Source organism: Pan paniscus, chromosome 5 (assembly GCF_029289425.2).
Source record: "Pan paniscus chromosome 5, NHGRI_mPanPan1-v2.0_pri, whole genome shotgun sequence".
In the NCBI taxonomy this organism is placed as follows: domain Eukaryota; kingdom Metazoa; phylum Chordata; class Mammalia; order Primates; family Hominidae; genus Pan; species Pan paniscus.
The window spans coordinates 163,321,946-163,344,149 of record NC_073254.2 but is presented as its reverse complement, the minus strand read 5'-3'; the positions used below and the strand labels follow the sequence as shown (position 1 = coordinate 163,344,149).

General features: G+C 36.3%; 1 protein-coding gene and 1 pseudogene across 7 annotated transcripts in view; both read right to left on the bottom strand.

Moving 5' to 3' along the window:
* Positions 1 to 22,204, bottom strand: part of AIG1 (androgen induced 1) — a 336,552-nt gene that overhangs the window by 27,495 nt on the left and 286,853 nt on the right. For 4 of the 7 annotated variants that reach the window (XM_057302603.2, XM_034962981.3, XM_034962980.2 and 1 more), the window contains one exon: positions 21,539 to 22,204. In XM_057302603.2, coding sequence (XP_057158586.1) covers positions 22,167 to 22,204 — 38 coding nt within the window. In that variant the 3' untranslated portion in view covers positions 21,539 to 22,166. Of the gene's footprint in view, positions 1 to 19,094; positions 21,363 to 21,538 lie in introns of those variants that run through there. The other 3 variants (XR_010112530.1, XR_010112529.1, XR_010112531.1) reach the window with 1 other exon arrangement.
* On the bottom strand, positions 1,145 to 19,601 carry LOC134730629 (presenilin-associated rhomboid-like protein, mitochondrial; annotated as a pseudogene).

Below are 22,204 nucleotides of genomic sequence, written 5' to 3'. Positions count from 1 at the left end.
GAGTCCTGAACTTGCTCTGTGTCCCACATAAGTGAGAATCGCTCAACATCAGCATGTTTTCAGCATCATTCTGGGAGACCAATCTTGCATGATCCTACAAGAGCAATATTGTGTTGCCCGGAGGGAGCAATCTGCTTGCCAAGCCTCCCTCCTGGAGCTGGATCTTTGCCATGGGATCCTGGGATAACCCCAGAGATGTGAGTCCCTGAGTTCCTTGGGCTTCTGGTTGATACCATGAGCAGTGTAGAGGGTCAGAGAAGGGAGAATCTGGGCGCAGGGCCCATGAGAGTCCCAGTCCAAGCTCAAGGCACCCTGCCCAGATGACATTGCCAACCCCAACAGATTCCAGGCAGCAGAGCATGACTTAGAACATCTTGAGGAGGGCATGCCAAGTGGGGTTTCTGAAGCATAAGGGCACGAAGCAGAGGCCGGTTTTTTTGAGTCCAAGGGCAGTACTGGATATCAGGATGATGTAGGCCTTACAGAATGAGTTGGGGAGTTTCTCCCTCTCCTCTGTAGTCTGTGTTTGTATGGGATTGGTGCTATTACTTTAAATATTTGATAGAATTCACCAGTGAAGACATCCGGGCCTGGAGTTAACTTTGTGAAAATCAAATTAGGAATTAAATTTCTTCAGTTTTTATAGGGCTATTCAAGTTTTCTTTCTTCTTGAGTTCATTTTGGTAATTTTTGCTTTTCAAGGAATTTGTCTATTTTATCTAAATTAAAATTATTGGCATAAAATAATTCATAATATTCCCTTATTACATTGTTAATGCCTATAGGATTTATTATGCAGTTTAGTATTTCCCCTCTTTTATTTCTGATATTGGCAAATACTTTGTCTTCTTACTTTCTTGACCAGTCTAGCTACAAGTTTATCAATTATTTTCAAAGAAACCGCTTTTGGTTTCATTGGTTTTCTCTATGGTTTGGCTGTTTTATATTTTATTAATTCTTGCTCTTATCCATATTATCTTCTTTCTTCTTCTACTTCAAGTTTATTTTTATTCCTTCTTCTACCTTCTTAAGGGGAAAGATTATTTTAGTCCTACTTTTCTAAAATAAGCATCTACAACTATACATTTCCTTCTAAGCACCCTTTTAGCTATAGCACACAAATTTTGATATGTTGAATTTTCAATTTTACTTAGTCGGATTTAATTCCATTGTAGTTGAATAATATATTTAGTATGATTACAGTATATTACAGTATATCTGTGGAACAATATATATGTAATTGGACACCCACAAAAAGAGGAGAAAAAGAGGAGAGTCAGAAAAAATATTTTTAAATATTTTGAGACTTGTTTTATGGTTCGGTGTCTTTTTAAGTATTTTGAGGCTTGTTTTATGGCTCAATGTAGGGTCTATCCTGATGTATATCCCATGTGCATTTGAAAAGCATGTGTATCTTTCAAAACTATTCTTTTTTGCTTCGTACATCTTGAAACTCATTCGTTAGGTGCACGCACATTTAAAATTATTATGTCTTCTTGAAGAATTAAGTCTTTTGTCATTATAACATGTTCATCTTTATTCCTGGTAATATTCTTTGTTGTAAAGTTTACTTTGCCTATAATTAATATAGCTATTCCACCTTTCTTGTGACTAGTGGTATATTGTCTATATTTTTAATTCTTTTACTTTTAACCTGTGTCTTTATTTTTAAAATAAATTTCTTACAGGTAGAATATACTTTTGTCTTGCCTTTGTGCTCTTTCATAAAGTTTCTGTCTCTTGTTGAATAGTTTAGATTATTTACATTTAATGTAATTATCGAGTGATTGGGTTTAAATATAAAATCTTCTGATTTATTTTCTTTGTCCCATTTGTTTTATGTTTTCCTTTTTTTCTTGCTTTCCATTAGATTGTTTTTATTAACTTTATTGAGAAATTACTTATTTACAATAAACCGTGTCTTCTTAAAGTGTATACTTTGTTGAGTTTTGACAGTTGTAAACTCACATGGAATCACCAACATAATCAAGATACAGAACACCTCAATAATAGGATAGTTTTAGTATTCCATCTTATCTCCACTATTAGTTTATTAGCTATACCTCTGTTTTTTAGTGGTTGCCTTGGAGTTTACAAATTGTATCCTTAATTTATAATAGTTTACTTTCAAACAGTATCATACCAATGAAGAATTAATGAAGAAACTTACAGCTATACACGTTCATTTTCTCCCTCCCATCCTTTGTGCTTTATATGTTTTCAGATATTTTACTTCTAAATATATTTTAAATCCCACAACACATTGTTTTATTTTTTGTTTTAAACATTCACTGTCTTTTAGAGAGTTTATAAGATGAAAAAAATGACTTATATGTAACTGCAGATTTGCCATTTTTAATGTTCTTCATTCTGTGTAGAGATCCAAGTTTCCATCTGGTTGCATTTACCTTCTGCCTATAGCACAAGTTTGTTGACAAAGAGTCAACTTCTGTTTGTCTGTAAAAATCTTTTGTCTTAATTTTTGAAAAATATTTCTCTGGGTATGTAATTGTAGGTTGACAGGTTTTTTCAGCACTTTAAAGATATTGTTCCATTTCTTTGGGCTTGCCTCATTTCTGATGAGAAATCTATAATAATTTTTATCTTTGTTCCTCTCTAAGTGTACTTTTTTTCCTGTGGATGCATTTAAGATTTTTCTCTTTATCACTTGTTTTCAGCAATATGATTATTATTTCTCTTGAAGTTTTCTTGGTTTTTTATTCTGCATGGGGTTTGTTGAGCTTTTTGGATTTGGGGGTTTATAGTTTCTAACCAATGTGAAACATTTTCTGCCATTATTTCTTCACATATTTTTCCTTCCTCTCCCCTTTTTCTCCGCTTTTTGTGGGTGCCCAATTACATACATATTATTCCACCGATCACTAAGGCTATGTTGAATTTGTTTCCTCTTTTTATTCTCTGTGCATCAGTTTGGATAGCTCCTATTGCAATGTCTTCATGTTCACTGATTTTTTCCCCCTGCAGTTTCTAATCTGTTAATCCAGTTCAGTGTAGTTTTCATATGTAAAAGTTCTATTCACAGTTTTATATCTTCTATTTGTCTCCAAGACATGTTAATTTCTCCCTCTGCCTTCTTGTCATATGAAATATATTTATAATAGCTGCTTTAATGTCTTTGTCTGCTAATTTCATCTCCTTTATCAATTCTGTGTCTATTTCTATTGATTAATTTTATCCCTGTTTTTGGGTCAAGTTCTCCTGCATCTTGGCATGTCTAGAAATTTGATTGGATGCCAGGCATAAATTTTATGTCTTGAGTGTTGGATTTTTTTTTTGTCTTCCATAAAGAGAATTGTGATTTATTCTGGCAGGTGGTTAAATTGCTAAAGATTAGTTTAATAATTTTGAGGCTTCTTTTAAAGCTTTTTAAGAGTGGGTCTAGAGTAAAGTACAAATCTTTACTCAAGATTTGTAACAAACATCTGACTCTTCCAGGATCTTTACTGAATGCCCTGTATGTTCAATGAGGCCTCTTCACTCTGGCTAGTGGTAACTTGAATGGTTTCTGGCCTTATGGGAACTCTTCTATTTATTCAGCTTATGGTGCCTCAGCAACTGTTCTTTCCCCAAAATTGTAGAGTTTTACCTAATTCATGTGCAGACTGAGTCAGCCAAAGACTAGAGGGGATGCCAGACAGATTTCTGGAGCTCTTTCTCTTCTCCACAAATTCTAGTCACTTCAGTCTCCCTGAACTTTGGTCTCCTTAACCCAGTGAGACCACCAGGCTTTGTTTGGGATTCTCCTCTTAGTGCTATAATCTGGGAATTGCCTCTAGGCAAAAAGCCAGTGCTCACAGAGGGCTCACATCGTTTATTTCCCTTTCTTCAGAGATCACAGGCCTAAACAGTTCTGATTAATGTCTGAAAATTGTTTTTTATTATATTTTACCATTTTTCTAGTTATTTATAGTCATGTATGTGTGCATGCATGTGTGTGTGTGTGTGTGTCTGTGTGTGTGTGGTGATCCAGACCCAAGTATTTGGCAGGAATTACATGGAAGCAGAAATTCCCCAGATACGATATACTTTGAACTTTGCCTCAATATTCTTTGAGTGAGAAAAAAATGCTGAAGATTGCTAGGATCTCTCATAAATGAAAAGCTGTTTAGTCTTAGACATCCCCCCTTATCTATATTACTTCTAGTTCTCAGAAAACTTTTTATCCCAGAGCTTTAGTTGGAGTTCTGAAATCAATATAGTGATCTCCCAAGTTATAACTTAATTAGTGCCAAGATTACAGTCTCAAGTTGAATTAGTTTAAGTGGAAAATTTAGTTCTTAGAGGCAAAATGTTATAAATTGGGAATCTGTCTTGGAAAACCATTTTGCAATATAAAAATTCAAAAATTAATGACTACTATAGTATGAAATTAATATTTTTAAAAAGTGATAAAGTGGTCATAAGGGACATTTGTGCTTTCCTGGAACAGCCTGCTAGAGTCCATAGTTCAGGATAAAAGTTGCCAAATATCTCACCTTTCAAGGGCAGAAAAATGGGTTCTTAATGCCAGTCCTCCACTGTGGGATTTGCTAGCAGAAGGCATTCAGCAGAACCAGTTTCTTAAGCCCCAGTCTTTTGGGTTTTATAAAATAAAGGACACAGAGAGGGCAAGGATATGGGAGCACTGAAGGAAGCAGAGTCCATAAAGCATGAACAGTGCCTTTTCCCTCCTCTTCCCTTGGTGGAGAGACTGGGAGGCAGGGAGCAAGGAAGTTTCAATGTGTTCCACCCTGTTCTGATGAAATCTGTGTTCTCCAATTTCCCTATACCCCCAGGAAGAACTGTCAGGGTTGGGGCCTGGGGGATGCCACTTAGCTGGCAGAGCAGTTGATGCTATTGTTGCTGAAACTGTGAGCATGCCCTATGGCAGCCTGTGATCCTCCCTTGCCTTGGCAAGGAGGGATGAGTAAATGCCATGGAAGATGGTCTGGGTTTATCAGAAGCAGAGACTTTTGGGTGGACTGCTTGTTGCCATGGCATTAAGGGAGAAGAGGACAGGACAGTGCAAGGGTGGGCCCCCATGGAGCTCCCTAAAGAGCTAACAATTTCATCATCCCCACTCGAAAGACAATGCTAGCACTTGATGTTGGTCCCTTTGTATTGGACCGAGAGGCAGAGAAGGAACTCACCACCTCTGATGTCATTTGCTATGAAAGCGTAAGTCATTCTCCTTCTCCAGGGACCAAGGGGAAACAGAAGGGAGAGGGAGTTTTGAAGTCTGATTTCAAAAAACCCAAGATTAAATATTAAACCTGAGTGGGATAAAGAAATAAGATGTCTGGCCTAGTCAGAATGCAGGGCTGTGGGCCCAGAATATTTTGTGCTGTTTGAAAATGAATAAATTTCATTCTTACATACATCTATGTTGAGACAATTTCATTAAATATTAATATGCTTATGCAAGTATGTGAAACCAAACATAGCATTCAGACAGCTTTTTTGTTGTGTTTGGTTTTACATGCTTGTGAAATTCCTTTGAGAGGATTTTAATGCATGGACTGTTTTGACGGAGCTTTTAAAAATATATTTTTTTCATAAAGCTTGGACATAAGATAACTCTCTCTCTTTCTGGCAAATCTCCCTATAGTAAGCATAGACATTTGTCATTACTTTAAAATTCTTTGAACTGTACTCAAAATTCTGATCATCTGTCCCCAAAATTTTCATTACTTCATTGATGAGTAGTCATGAAAGCATCTAAATATCTTGGAATGGCAAATGCTGTTTCCATGGTACTTCTTCAATGATCCTCAGTGCTTCCATTTCAATCAATCACATACATGAATTTGAATGATTTTGACTGGCTTGTCAGCACCGGATAATTGCTTTGGCTTAATGAGGGACAACACTGTTGGCCACCCAATTATTAGAAAATCACAATTATGAGTTTTAGATATTACCATATGGTTATTACCATATGTACTATTGAGCATAGTACAAGAGTAGCCTACATAAATACGTAAAAATTCTTATACATTAGTTCCATTACTGCTATTAAAACATTATCACAAACTTAATGTCTTAAAATACACATTTATTACTTAACATTTCTGGAGATCAGAAGTCCTCAAATCAAAGTGTCAATAGCGTAGTACTCCTTTGGGGGCTCTAAGGGAGAATCCATTTTCCTTCCTTTGCAAGCTCCTAGAGGCTACTTGCATTCTTTGGCTTGTGGCCCCTTCCTTGCATCACTCTGATTTCTGCTACTATCATCACATTTCTTTCTCTCATTCTGACTCTCCTGCCTCCCTCTTATAAGGACCTTTGTAATTATACTGGAACCACTGGGTAATTCAGGATAACCTCTCCATCTTAAGATCTTTAATTAATTAATTATTAATTTTCTTTTTCCAGAGGTGAGACTAGAAGCACTTTTCTCCCTATGATGGCAGACTGCAGATCAGTCTTTACATACAGGCACAGAGAGAGAGAGAAAGAGAGAGAGAGTGAGAGAGAGAGAGAGAGAGTAAAGCACAAACATTCTCCTGAGAACTAGTGGGGGGAACAGGAGGTGTCAAGGCAGAATTTCTTTTTTTTTCTCACCACACAGTGATTATAGAGCAGTAGGTAGAGTCATCCGGATGGGCTATGCTGCTGGGCAAGCCAAGTTGCTATGATGGGTCAGTTGGTGAGTTAGCCCACCTGGACTGGGTGGGTGTGTCTTAGTGCCTTCCTAGCACCTGGAGAGACAGTGCTGGGTGTGCTGCCAGAAGCATGGCTGAGGTTTAGGTCTGGGGTTCCCAAAGCAAACTAACCCACCATGAGAAAAAAAAACTAGACAAAACAAAGGAAAGTCTTAAGTCTAATGACATATTATATTTTCAATATAGCAGTGATGCATACATTTAAATTGTTGCACTGTAAGTTGAATCAATTTTATGTCTAAAACTTACAGGTGTCAACTTCTGTAGATGTCAATGTAGTGGTTAAATAAAAAAGTTATTTCCTGGGGGAGGGGTAGTCACAGGACCTCAGAGGAACTGTACCAGAAACTTCTTAAAAATAATCTACTCCTTGAGATTTCCTCTTCTGTGAGTCATCTGGAGAGATGATTGCCTCCTAAATATTGGTCTTGCTTCCTTCTTGCTTTTTCTTACATTTAATTTTCTATTCCATTAATAATTTCAATTCTATAGTTACATAAGACTTTTTAAAAACAAATAAAAATTTTTACAGAACACTGAAATTCAGCAGGGAAGTGGCAGTGAACCTTTGAGGCACAGAAGGAGAGAAAAGCAAAGAAGAAGCTGGCCCAGAATCGCTCAAAGCCAGAAGGAACTCCACATTGGAGGGCAAAGCTGAATAAATCGTATGGTGACTACAGTACTATGGCCACCCAGAATCAAAGCCAAAACATCCTACTAAAGCAACGCTATAGCTACTCCCACAAGAAAAAGTCTTACCCTACCAAAGCCAATCCATAATATTGGAAGAAGAGACTGTAAAGTGACTTTTACATCAGATGTGCAGATATTAATGTAAGGACACAAGAAACATGAAAAAGAAAGGAAACATGATACCTCCAAAAGGACATAATAATTCATCAGTAACAGACCCCTAAGAAAAATAAATTATTAAATGCCTGAAAAAAATTTAAAATATTGATCCTAAGAAAACTCAGGTAGATGAAAGAGAACACAGAAAAATGATACAAAGAAATCAGGGAAACAATTTATGTTTGGAATGAGAAACTGAACAATGAGATAAATATCATGCATAAGAACCAAACAGAAATCCTGGAACTGAAAGATTTCATGAATGAAAAAAATATAATCAAGATCTTCAACAATGAACTAGATCAAGTCGAAGAAAGAATTTTTGAACTTGAAGACATGTCTTTTGAAATAACCCATTCAGACAAAAAGAGGAAAGAAAAAGAATAAAAAATTAAAAAGAATGAAGAAAGCCTGTGTGACATATGGGACACTATAACGTGAACAAATATCTCATGTTTGGGAGTTAAGAAGGAGAATAAATGGGCCAAGGCAAAGAAAACTTATTAAATAAAATAATAGCTGAAAACTTCCCAAGTCTTGCAAGCAATACAGACATTTAGATACAGGAAGCTCAAAGTTCCCAACTAGATTAAATCCAAAAAGGTTTTCTCATATATATTATAGTCCAGAGGCCAAAAGTCAAAGACAAAAAGAAAATTCTAAAAACACCAACAGAAAAGTGTCCCCATCAGACTAATGGTGAATTTCTCAGCAGAAACTTTATAGCCCAGGAGATAATGGGATGACATAGTAAAAGTATTTAAAGAAAAAAATTTCCAGGCAAAATACTATATCCAGCAAAGCTATCCTTCAGAAATAAAAGAAAAATAAATTATTTCCTAGACAAATAAAAATGGAGGGAATTCATGATCACTAAACTAGTTCTACAAGAAATGGTAAGGGATTCCTACATGTGAAAGCAAAAGGACAATATCTACTTTTGTGAAAAAATATGAGGATATAAAACTCACTGATAGAGAAGATAACAAAGAGAAAGACAAAAGAATCACATATTAACTCTGCAAATCCCCACCAAATTGTAAAGGTAAACAATAAAAGAGGAAAAAAAAATCAAAGGCTATATAAAACAACCAGAAAACAATTAACAAAATGACTGGAGTAACAACCTTGAATGTAAATGGTTTATATTGCCCAATTAAAAGACATAGGATAGATGAATGGATTTTTTAAAAAGACCCAACTATAAGCTACCTGCAAGAAATTCATATCACCTGAAAATACATAGACTGACAGTGAAGAAGTGGTAAAAATTTTCCTTGCAATTAGAAAACAAAAGCATGTAGTCATAGCTATACTTATATGAGAAAAAAAAAGACTTTGGGTCAAAAAACATAAAAAGAGATGAAGAAGGCCATTCTATAATAATCAAGTAATGAATTCAGCAAGAGGATATGACAATTATAAATATATGTGAACTCAATATCGGAGAACCCAGATATAGATAGTGCATACTATTAGAGCTAAAGAGAGAAAGAGAGAGACACAATACCATAATGGTTGGGGACTTCAACAACCCACTCTTAGCACTGGACAGATTAATCTTGTCAAAAATCAACAAAGACACAGATGTAATCTGCACTTTAGACCAAATGGACCTAACAGACATTTACAGAACATTTTATCCAACAGCTGCAGAATACACATTATTCTCATCAGCACTTGGAACATTATTCAGGATAGACCATACGTTAGGCCACAAAACAACTCTCAACAAATTGAAAAGAAGTGAAATTATATCACGTATTTCTCAGCTCACAATGGGCTGAAAAAAAAAAGTGGGCAAAGGATATGAACAGACACTTCTCAAAAGAAGTCATTTATGTGGTCAACAAACATATGAAAAAAAGCTCATCATCACTGGTCATTAGAGAAATGCAAATCAAAACCACAATGAGATACTATCTCACACCAGTTAGAATGGCAATCATTAAAGTCTGGAAGCAAAAGATGCTGGTGAGGATGTGGAGAAATAGGAATGCTTTTACACTGTTGGTGGGAGTGTAAATTAGTTCAACCATTGTGGAAGTCTGTGTGGTGATTCCTCAAGGATCTAGAACCAGAAATCCATTTGACCCAACAATCTCATTACTGGGTATACACCCAAAGGATTATAAATCACTGGCCACCCAGAATCAAAGCCAAAATATCCTACCAAAGCAACACTATAGCTACACCCACAAGAAAAAGTCTTACCCTACCAAAGCCAATCCAAAGGATTATAAATCATTCTACTAGAAAGACACATGCACACATATGTTTACTGCAGCACAATTTACAATAGCAAAGACTTGGAACCACCCCAAATGCCTATCAATGATAGACTGGATAAAGAAAATGTGGCACATATACACCATGGAATACTATGCAGCCATTAAAAAGAATGAGTTCATGTCCTTTTCAGGGACATGGATGAAGCTGGAAACCATCATCCTCAGCAAACTAACACAGGAACAGAAAACCAAACACCACATGTTCTCACTCATAATTGGGAGCTGAACAAATGATAACACATGGACACAGGGAGGGGAACATCACACATTGGGGCCTGTCAGAGGGTGGAGGGAAAGGGGAGGGAGAGCATGAGGACAAATACCTAATGCATGTGAGGCTTAAAACCTAGGTGATGGGTTGATAGGTGCAGCAAACCACTATGGCACATATTTACCTATGTAACAAACCTGCATGTTCAGCTCATGTATCCCAGAACTTAAAGTAAAAAAAAAAATCTCAGCAAAGAGGCCTAGAAGGAACATACCTCAACATAACACAGGCCATATATTACCATCCCACAGCTAGCATCATACTGAATGGGAAAAAGCTGAAAGCCTTTCCTCTAAGAACTGGAACAAGACAACGATGCCCATTTTAACCACTCTTATTCAATATGCTACTGAAAATCCTAGCCAGAGAAATTAGGCAAGAGAAAGAAAGAAAATGCAGCCAAATTGGAAAAGAGGAAATAAAATCGTCCCCATTTTTAGATGACCTAATCTTATTTATAGAAAAGCATAGAGACTCTACCAAAGAACTCTTCGAGCTGATAAACAAATTCTGTAAAGTTGTGTGATACAAAATCAACATGAAAAATCAATAGCATTTCTATAGACCAATAACAAACTAACTGAAAAAGATATCAAGAAAGCAATCCCATTTATAATGACTACAAAAAATAAAATACATAGGAATAAATTTAACCAAGGAAGTAAGAAAACTCCACAACAAAAACTACAAAACACTTGAAAGAAATTAAAAAGGATATAAACAAATGGAAATTTTATACTTATGAATTAGAAAAATTAATATTGTTAAAATGATCATACTACCCAAAGCAATGTATAGAATCAATGCAACCTTTATCAAAATACCAATGATATTATTCACTGAAATAGATTTTTTAAAAAACCTCCTAAAATTCTTGTGGAACCACAAGAGACCCTAAATAGCCAAAGCAATAGTGAACATAAAGAACAAAGCTGGAGCCATCATGCTACCTGAGTTCAAAATATATTACAAAGCTATAATAACCAAAAGAGCATTGTATTGGTACAAAACCAGACATGCAGACCAATGGAACAGACTAGAGAACCCAGAAACATACATAGAACCCAGAAACATACAACTGATTTTCAATGGAGGCACCAAGAACATACACTGGGGAAAGGACACCCTCTTAAATAAACAGTGCTAGGAAAACTGGACATTCATATGCAGAAGAATGATACTAGACTCTTATTTCTTACCTATACAAAAATCAATTAAAATTAAAGACATAGGTGAAATGCTTCAGGAGATTGATTTAGGTAAAGATTTTATGGTTAAGGCTTCATAAGCACATGCAACAAAAGCAGAAATAGGCAAATGAGATTATAGTAAACTAAAAAAGCTCTTCACAACAAAGAAAACAACAGAGTGAAGAGACAACTTGTAGAATGTGAGAAAATGTTTGCGAACTGTTTTCCTGACTATGGGCTAATATCTAGATTATACAGTGAACTCATAAACTCAAACAACTCAACACCAGAAACAAATAATCTGATTAAAAAGTGGGCGAAGGAACTGAATAAACATTTCTCTAAAGAAGATATACAAATGGGCAACAAACATATAAAAAAATGCTCAACATCACTAATCATTAGGAAAATGCAAATCAAAACCGCAATGAAATATCATCTCACCCTAGTTAGAAATGACTACTATCAAACAAACAAAACATAAGTGCTGGCAAGGATGTGGAGTAAAGGTAACTCTTATACACGGTTGGTGAGAATGTAAATTAGTACAGACATTATGGAAAATAGTATGGAGCTATCTCAAAAAACTAAGAATAGAACTAGCATATGAGCCAGCAATCCCAGTATTGGGTACTTAGCTGAAGAAAAGGAAATCAGTATATTGAAGGGATACCTGCATCCCTATATTTATTGCAGCACTATTTACAATAGCTAAGATATGAAAGCAACCTAAATGTCCATCAACAGATGAGTGGATAAAGAAAATATGGTGTATACACACACACACATACACACACATGCACACACACACACACACACGCACACACAAGGGAATGCTATTCAGCCACAAAAAATGAAATCCTGCCATCTGTGCAGCATAAATGAGCCTATAGGACATTAAGTGAAATAGGCATAGAAAGAGAAATACTGCGTGTTCTCACTCATATGTAGGAGCTACAAAAAAATTCAGCTCATGGAAGAAAAGAGTTAGAATTATGGATACTAGAGGCTGGGAAGGGTAGAGGGAGGGGAGCGTGGGGAGAGGTTAGTTAACAAATACAAAATTACAGCTAGATAGGGCAAATGAATTCTGGTGTTCTGAAGCTGTGCAGCATGAATATAGTTAACTATAATTTATTGGATATTTTTAAAAATCCAGAAGAGGGGATTTTGAATGTTCACAACACAGAGAAATGATAAATGTTTGAGGTGATGAATATGCCAGTTTCCCTGATTTGATCATTATACATCGTATACATGTATCAAAATGTCACACTGTATCCCATAAATATACACAATTATTACATGTCAACTAAAAACGGAAAAACGTTGCTTCATTGAAGGTAAAAATATAACTCATTTGAAGCTAGATCTGACATCTCCAACTCCTCAGAAAAACAAGAACAATAACAGTGTTGTGGATATTTTTGTCACATTTCTGACTTTAAATGGGAAAGCCTTTGGTGTTTTAGATGGCTATTTCTTATAATGATATGGGATATTTTTATATTTTTCTTTCACTAATATTATCATAAATCAATGTTAAATTTTCTCAAATGTCCTAGAACAACTATAGAGAATATCACGATTTTTTTCTTTTGTGCATTATTGAGGTAGCAGTGTTAATGAAAATTCTATTAAGCCATCCTTGCATTTTTAGAATAGAACTATTTAGTCATGAAAACGTATTTAGTGTTGAATTTATGTTGCCAATATTTTAGTTAAAGCAAGTACATTTTTTCCTTTGTTGGCTTTTATAAGGATTATATCAACTTTGAAAAGTAATTTGGGAAGTGTTTCATCATTCTGCAATCTTGGAACATTTAAAATAACACAAGAATTGTTTGAAAGATTTTTTAAGGACTTGCTCATCAAATGCTCTGGACCCAATTCCTTTTTTGGAGATAGTTAATGAAAAATTAAAATGTCTTCCCTAAATGTAAGCTTATTAAAGCTTTCTAATTCTTACTGAATAAATTTTCCCTGAAAATTGTACATTTTATTGAGTTCTAATAATTTGTGTCCATGAAGCTAAAAAACGTTCTGTAATTAAACATTTTCTTCCTATCTGTGTTTATATTGTCAAGTATTCGTGTTTCTCTCTCTCTTTCTTTCCAGTTAACATGTCATTAGTTTGCATATTTATTGACACTTTTATAGGTGAGATACTGTATTTATTAATCAATTTATCAATTTTGCTGCTTTTCTGCTTATTTAACTTCTGCTTTTATTTTTATTATTTCCTTATATTTCTCTATGATTTGTTTTTGTTTTCTACTTCTTCTGCTGAATATGTAGTTTGTTTTCTTCATTTAGTTTTGTATAAAAATAAAATCTAAGGCTACATTTTTTGTGTGTACAGCTTTGGCCACATTCATTAAGTTTAATTATGAGGTATTGTGTCATTATTTCCTGAATAAATTGCAATCCCTTTTAAATTTTCCTCTTTAACATACTTTTCCTTCCTCAAAGAATTAGTTTTAAGATTATTAACTACCTTTTTTAGAACAGGTAATATTATTAGGTTTTTCAAAAACAAAAAAATAACATGTATAATGAACAATCTCCCACCAGTTCTTATTTCCATTTTATCAGTCCCGTTTCCCCCTCTACCATTTAAACGGACAACTTTTTACACTTTTATGTATCCTTCTAAAGTTTTCTTATGTGTATACAAGCAAAAATCCATTCTTTTATCTCCCCCTATCCTTTTTGAAAATCGGCATGCTATACACACTATTCAACATATTTCTTTCTAGAATTTAAAATAGATTTTTAGAAAATTTTCAATATCAGTACACAGAATGTCATCATTTCTTTTCTCTCTTCTTCCTTCTTTTTACAGCTCCTCCTTTTCATAGTAGTCATTAAATGGAGGCATCATAATTTCTAAAAGCAGTTTCCTATTATTAACATTTCAATTGTTTCCATTTTTTCCTATTACGAACTTTGCTGCAATTAATAAGCTTAACATATGTGGAAATAGGAGTTAGCATAAGTTCTGAGTAACAGAACTGCTAGGTCAAATGATTTGTGCATTTGCAATTTTAAAAGATATAGACAAATTCCTTTCTATAAGGATTGTGCCTGTTTGTACTTCCACAAGCAATTATGAAAGTGTCTATACTCTTATTCAGTAGAACGCGTGGTCAAAGGCTAGAAGTTATGACAATCCAATAGATATAAATGATACTCAGTGTGGCTTTAATTTGTATTTTTTCTTATTATGATTGAAGTTGCATTCTTTTCATTTGTTTAAGAGATACTTTGTTTTTCTCTGAATTATTCATGTTTTCTTGCCATTATTTTCCTATTAGGTTATTGTTTTCTTTCTTTTTTAAGGATCTCTATATATATTAGGAAGATAAGCCATTTGTAAAAATATGTCAGGGTAAAAGATGCAAGATATAGACCCAACTTTTTTTTATCCAGATCACCTTCCAGTTGTCCTAATGATATTTATCGAATAACCTATCTCCTTCCTTGCTGATTTGAGGTACTATTTTTATTATATTCTAAATTCCCACATGTATTTATTTCTATTATTGTTCTTCCTATTTTGTTGTATTAGTTGGTGTATTCATAGTCAATTTCATACTGCTTTTTTAAATGAGGCATTTATATTTTAATATTTGGTTGGGCTAGTCTTCTAGTTCTTTCTCATTGCTTTTTTAACTCAGAGCTTTCCTAACAATTCTTGTTTGTTAATTTTTACGTATGATCTTAAAGATTAACTTGTCTAGTTTCAAAAATAAACAAAGCATATAAATAAAAAACAAAGGTTTGTATTTTTGAATTATAAATTAACTTGGAACTTGGTATCTATGATATAGTCTTGCTTTCTAAGCACATGGTATATGTTTCCATTTCTTCAAACCTTCTTTTGCATCATTTAATAGTTTCAAAATTTTTTTCATAAAGTTGTTGCTATTGCAAAGGGTCCTTTCCTTTCATTACATCCCATTACATCTTATGGATAATAAAACTATGGATTTGCATATATTTGTACTCTATAACCTTATTATCTTAATTTCAAAGTCAGCTTTCAGTTTATTGTTTTGGATGTGTGTGACAGATTGTAGTTTCCAAATCTAGCCACCAATGTTTCATAATCACATATATTCTTTTTACAATGTAACATTGATAGTTTCTCATCAAGACATGGGGATCTACATTCCCTTTCTTTGAATTTAGGTCAGACTATGACTGCAGCAGAAGTGATACTATGTGACTTCTGACTCTAAGTTATATTAAATAAAAACTTTTCATCTGGGCCTGCTAAGATCCAGGCACCACATTGTGATAAAGCCAAGCAACCACATGGAAAAGGCACACAGTCACATGGAGTGAAGCCAAGAGGCAATGTGGAGAGGCCACATATAGTTGTTCCAGTCACAGCCTTAGCTGAGGCCTCAGTCAACCACCAGCAGCAATCACTGGGCATATAAGTGAGCAAAACTTCAGAGGATTCTTGCCACCAGCCTTCAAGTCACCCCAGCAGATAACCAGTGGCACATAGACAAGCTCAGGCTGCCAAGTCCTGCCCAAGTTGCAGATTCATTTGCAAATAAATATTCTAAACAACTAAGTTTTGAGATGGTTTTTGGCAGTAATAGATGCGGATCACAAGGTCAGGAGTTTGAGACCAGCCTTGCCAACATAGTGAAACCCCGTCTCTACTAAAAATACAGAAAATCAGCTGATTGTGGTGGTGGGCGCCTGTAATCCCAGCTACTTGGCAGGCTGAGGCAGGAGAATGGCTTGAACCTGGGAGGCGGAGGTTGCAGTGAGCCGAGATGGCACCGCTGCACTCCAGCCTGGGCAACAGTGCGAGACTCTGTCTCAAAAAAAAAAATAAATAAAAATAAAAAATAATTCATCAGCAAATTGTAATGATTTTAGATTTTTTGTTATAATTTTCATAACTCAATTTTTCTCTGGTTGTGATCTAGGGATAAGAACAGCACACTCAATGCAACATATGCTTCCTTCAAAATCTAATAAGACATACCAAGCAATGTGCTTCTTTCATAGTAGTAATGCATGCAAAATGAAATAATTTGATTTTACTTTAGAGGGCATATATTGATATGTCTCATTCAGATCACTGCGGCCCTAGAAACTTCACAAAGGTAGATGGCCCAATTTTTTTTAAAAGGGGCGGTTTATCTATTACCCTCTGGCATGCCTGTGTCTTCTCAAGTTATCTAGGTTACTTGCTGAATTCTTCAAGCAGTGTGATATAATCAATGTAATAGAAACTTGATTTCCCATGGGACAGTTAGACAAACAAGGTCACTGTGGACTAAATCATGATATAAAGCCATGATTGAAATAACCTTGAGAAGGCAATTCTAAACAAAAAGAATAAAGCCAGAAGCATCATGCTACCTGACTTCAAACTATACCACAGGGCTGCAGTAACCAAAACAGCACAGTACTGAACAAAAACAGGCACATAGACCAATGGAACAGAATAGAGAATGCAGAAGTAAGACCACATGCCTGCAACTATCTGAGCTTCGACAAACCTGACAAAAAAACAAGCAATGGGGAAAGGATTTTCTATTCAATAAATGGTGCTGGAATTACTGGCAAGCCATATGCAGAAGACGAAACCAGACATCTTCCTTACACTATATACAAAAATTAACTCAAGAAGGACTAAAGACTTAAATGAAAAACCCAAAACTATAAAAACCCTGGAAGACAACTGACGCAATACCACCCTGGGCATAGGATTGGGCAAAGATTTCATGATGAATACACCAAAAGCAATTGCAACAAAAGTAAAAACTGACAAATGGGATCAAATTAAACTAAAGAGCTTCTGCACAGCAAAGGAAACTATCAACAGACTGGGCAGACAACCTAGATAATTGGAGAAAACATTTGCAAACTCTACATCTGACAAAGGTCTAATATCCAGCATCTATAAGGAACTTAAATAAATTTATTAGAAGCAAACAACCCCATTAAAAAGTGGCCAAAGTACATGAACAGACATTTTTCAAAAGAAGACATACATTTGGTCAACAATCATGAAAAAAAGCTCAACATCACAGATCATTAGAGAAATGCAAATCAAAGCCACAGTGAGATAGATACCATTTCACACCAGTCAGAATGGGTATTATTAAAAAGTCAAAAAATAACAGATGCTGATGAGGTTGTGGAGAAACAGGAACGCTTCTACACTGTTGGTGGGCATGTAAATTAGTTCAAGTATTGCGAAAGACAGTGCGGCGATTCCTCAAAGGCCTAAAAACAGAAATACTATTTGACCCAGCAATTCCATTACTGGGTATATAACCAAAGGAATAGAAATCATTCTATTATAAAGACACATGCATGCATATGTTCACTGCAGCCCTATTCACAATAGCAAAGACATGGACTCAACATAAATGCCCATCAATAGTAGACTAGATAAAGAAAATGTGGTACATATACACCATGAAATATTATGCGGCCATAAAAAAAGAATGAGATCATGTCTTTTGCAGGAACAGGGATGAAGCCGGAGGCCATTATCCTTAGCAAACTAATAAAGGAACAGAAAATCAAATAGTGCATGTTCTCACTTATAAATGGGAGCTAAATGATGAGAACACATGGACACATAGAGGGGAACAACATATACTGGAGCCATTCAGAAGGTGGAGAGTGGGAGGAGGGAGAGGATCATTTTATATTTGTTGTTTATTTATTAAAAACAACTAATAGGTACTAGTCTTAATACCTGGGTGACAAAATAATCCATAGAACAAGCCCCCATGACACAAGTTTACCTATATAACAAACCTGTACATGTATTTCTGAACTTAAAAGTTAAACTAAAAATATTTATAACACATGCACACACACACACACACACACACACACACACACACACACAAAGAAATAGCCTTGAGAAAATATAGTGAGGGCATTCTGCTATCCTTGCAAGGTAAAAGGAATGTATTTTTATTTTTATTTTTTTATTTTTTACAAACTAGATGTAAACCTTTACTTCACAACTATGTCATTTTCACTTTCTGAAAAGACACGGACCCGGGGACACAGCTGAAAACAGTGGGAGGCCAGATGCTGGCGTCTTCCAGGCGGGAACACAGCCATGATCACTCTAGGGCCGATGTCTCCTGGGGCTCTCAGGCAGCACAAGACAGGTGCACCGGTACTGTGCAATCCCAGTTTTACTTAGAGCCACCTCTTTTTTGGGGGGTCATTAGTCTTCATTTCATGCCAGATTTTCACTAGAGGCTCCCTGTTCTTCCAAATCAGTTCATGAGTGTGAGTAACATACCATATTCCAAAGAGAGCTCCCCCAAGATGTGCTGCATAATCAAAAAATTTCCGTCCCAGGATCATTCCTGCCATATCCATGGCGTTAATGGATTGTAGGGCATTTCCTGCTGTGAATGTGAACATTGGAAGTAAATAATGGCAAGCCTCCCTTCTGGGATCTTAGTGCGGACAGCTGCGAGGATCATCATGATGGCGCGAGATGCACCAAGTGATGGTCCATATCTTCGTGTGGCAACTTTACACACATAACTGACAAAATTGGAAATAACACCTGCAGATAGGTACACTGCCACGAACTGCTCTTGACCCAGAATGTTCACTATACTGAAGGAGAAGCTCCACAAAACATACATATTTGCTGCCATGTGAAATAAGGAGAAATGATTGAATGTTGACAGCAACATTGGAGAACAACGGACTTTTGAGGCTGGATTAGATTTGAAATATCAGATCACTGTCCACTGCAGAGAAGGTACTCTCCACAAACAGAATACAAGGACGTTTGCAGCTATGATACCTGAGTCCGCTGGCCATCACTTAGGTTATTCCACCGCTTGTTAATCTCCTTTCTGAAGTCTCCTTCTTTTTGTGGTCTTATGCTATCCAACCAATCAGCTTTTATGCCATCAAAATAACTCTGGACCCTGAATTTCAGTGATTCATATTGCCAAATAGCAGCTGATCCAAATGCACAGCCTGTAAACCCAACAGTAAAAAAATAAAGGTTCTATGAGAGTCCTTATAGGATAGGGAGAAAGATAAAAGACTGTTTCTTCCACCAGAGGAATCAAAGCACTTCTCTTGTATGCTTCACCACTTGTTGCCGTGTCTGATCTTCGAGGTTCAACCTTACTGGGTTCTTTTCTGAACCACATTTTTTCTGAATAAAGAAGTTAAACCTGTGTCTGAGCAGCTGCGGCGGGGCTAGAACCGCAGTGAGCTCCTCGCAGCTGCTGCTGCGCACCAGGGGAGCCCACGCTGAGCCGCAGCCCCAGCCTCTCTGCGCCCAGCCTCGCCACCCCATTTTCCCGCTAAAAGAAAATTTTAAGACGGGCGCAATGGCTCACGCCTGTAATCCCAGTACTTTGAGAGGCCAAGGCGGGTGATCACCTAAGGTTGGGAGTTTGAGACCAGCCTGACCAACATGGAGAAACCCGTCTCTATGAAAAATACAAAATTAGCAGGGCTTGGTGGTGCATGCCTGCAATCCCAGCTACTTGGGAGGCTGAGGCAGGAGAATCGTTTGAACCAGGGAGGCGGAGATTGCAGGGAGCTGAGATGGTGTCATTGCACTCCAGCCAGGGAAACAAGATCAAAACTCCGTTTCCAAAAAAAAAAAAAAATTTTAGTACCTTCATTCGATATCCCAGGGATTATATTGTTTTACTCCAGCAAAAAGACTTCTGGAAACACTGCTATCAGTGGAGCCACCACCTAAGTAAGCTTACAATAATTTATCATCCTCCAAAATTCATCCATCTTTTGTACACAGTTCGTATTAATTTGCTGTTACTGACACAGCAAAATGTCAGTCCACTGACTGGTGGCTTAAACAATATTAATTTATTTTCTCAAAGTTCTGGTGGCTAGAAGTCCAAGATCAAGGTGTCAGCAGGTTTGGTTCCTCTGAGTCCTCTCTCCTTGGCTTGCAGTTGGCAGCCTTCTTCCCATGCCCTCACATGGTCTTTCCTCTGTGTATGTACATTCCTCGTGTCCCTTTGTGTGTCCAAATTCCCCGTTTTTACAAAGATACTACTCAGATTGGATTAGGGCCCATTTTAATGGCCTCATTTTAACTTAATCCCCTCTTTAAAGGCCCTGTCTCCAAAAACAGTCATATTCTAAGGCACTAGGGGTTATGGGTTCAACATATAAATTTTAGGGGGACACAGTGCCACAATGTAACCCATAATAGAGGTCAGACAGGTAAGATACATGTAGTTGTGATGGAAACCAACTCTGGATCCTTCAAGTCTTTGATCCTGTACTAACTGCAGCAGTCATTCCAAGGATGTGGTATTGCTGTGCTTTTCTGTTTTGGTGGATTTCTGCTTGACTTTCCTACTTAAAAGTCCCAGCTCCATGAGTTAGGAAACTAATATGGTAATGCTGCTAGATGCATTCTATATTTCTATCAATTTTGCTTTCAGAAATGGGGGGCATATAGAGTGAATGTGTGTGGGAGAAAGAGAGAGAGACAGAAGGAAGGAAGAGAGATTTTTAGCATTTAATTACATTTAAATGTAACTAATTTTAAATTAACTTTTTGAGTTTAAATTTTTTTCAAATTAAAAAGTTTAATGTTTTTCATTTTTTAATTTTAAAATGTAATTATAATTTTGGAGTGAATGGTTTTATATCATTTGTTGATCTCTCTCAACATTGGGCAATCAATACTTATATTTGTGTTAAGTAACATTTTATAATTTATATAACATATTTTTCATCTTAAAAATAATTACGGTCAAAGATTTTGTAAAATAGTTTTTTTAAAAACAATTTTGTGGCTGGGCGCGGTGGTTCATGTCTGTAATCCCAGCACTTTGGGAGGCCGAGGCGTGTGGATCACAAGGTCAGGAGATCGAGACCATCCTGGCTAACAAGGTGAAACCCCGTCGCTACTAAAAATACAAAAAATAAGCCGGGCGTGTGGCAGGCGCCTCTAGTCCCAGCTACTCGGGAGGCTGAGAAGGCAGGAGAATGGCGTGAACCTGGGAAGCGGAGCTTGCCGTGAGCCGAGATCATGCCACTGTACTCCAGCCTGGGCGACAGAGTGAGACTCCATCTGGAAAAAAAGAAAAAAAAATTTGTTTTGGAGTTATCAAAAAGATTCACATTTTTTAAAATCCAAAAATTATAGGAAAGAACCAGGTTCAGTAAACCCATTTTCAACAGGTAATAAAAATGAAAAGGAGATACTAATGCTGTTAGGATTTTGAGATGCACAATGCAGACGTCAGGTTCAGGGTGGCTTTGTCTTTATTAGTCAGCATTTGCATCTAGGAAAAGTTTCACATGATTAAATCAAGAGATGCAATACACTCAGGCTTTTCATGAAATTGACATCATTATTACAAATGGTGCTCATTTGAGGCAACTGTGACATTATGCAATGAGAAACATCTGTCCCTTTCCCTCTCAGGTCCCCATGGTGGACTAGGTTCATGATTACAGCCACCTTTAGGATTAAATACACAAAAGCCTTACTCTATATCTGCCCCTTTGACTTTAACATAGTTCTCAAAAAGAAGTGCAATAAACTTTTATTCTTTCTTGATTAGATGGAGTTACAATTGCCAAAATAAAAATCCAAGGTCCAATTCTGGTTTTAAAACTAGAAAAGGAAAAAATGTTATTATCAGTAATGACTTTGGGAAGAATTCTTTAACACACAGTAAGGGTGAGTTCTTTTGGAAACAACTGTATTCTATGTTTATACATATTTATATATAAAAGGTGTCCTCATTGGGGGAGGGGGGTGCTGATGCCACCAAGTTCCTTTGAAGCCTTTTCTCCCCCACTGCCAATGCCCGAGGGGAAGGAGTCTTCAATGGCGGCTCAATCTAGCTCTTGCGTTTAGACTTGGATCTCATTCCAATTTAGGCTTTTCTTTCTCTTCTTCCATAC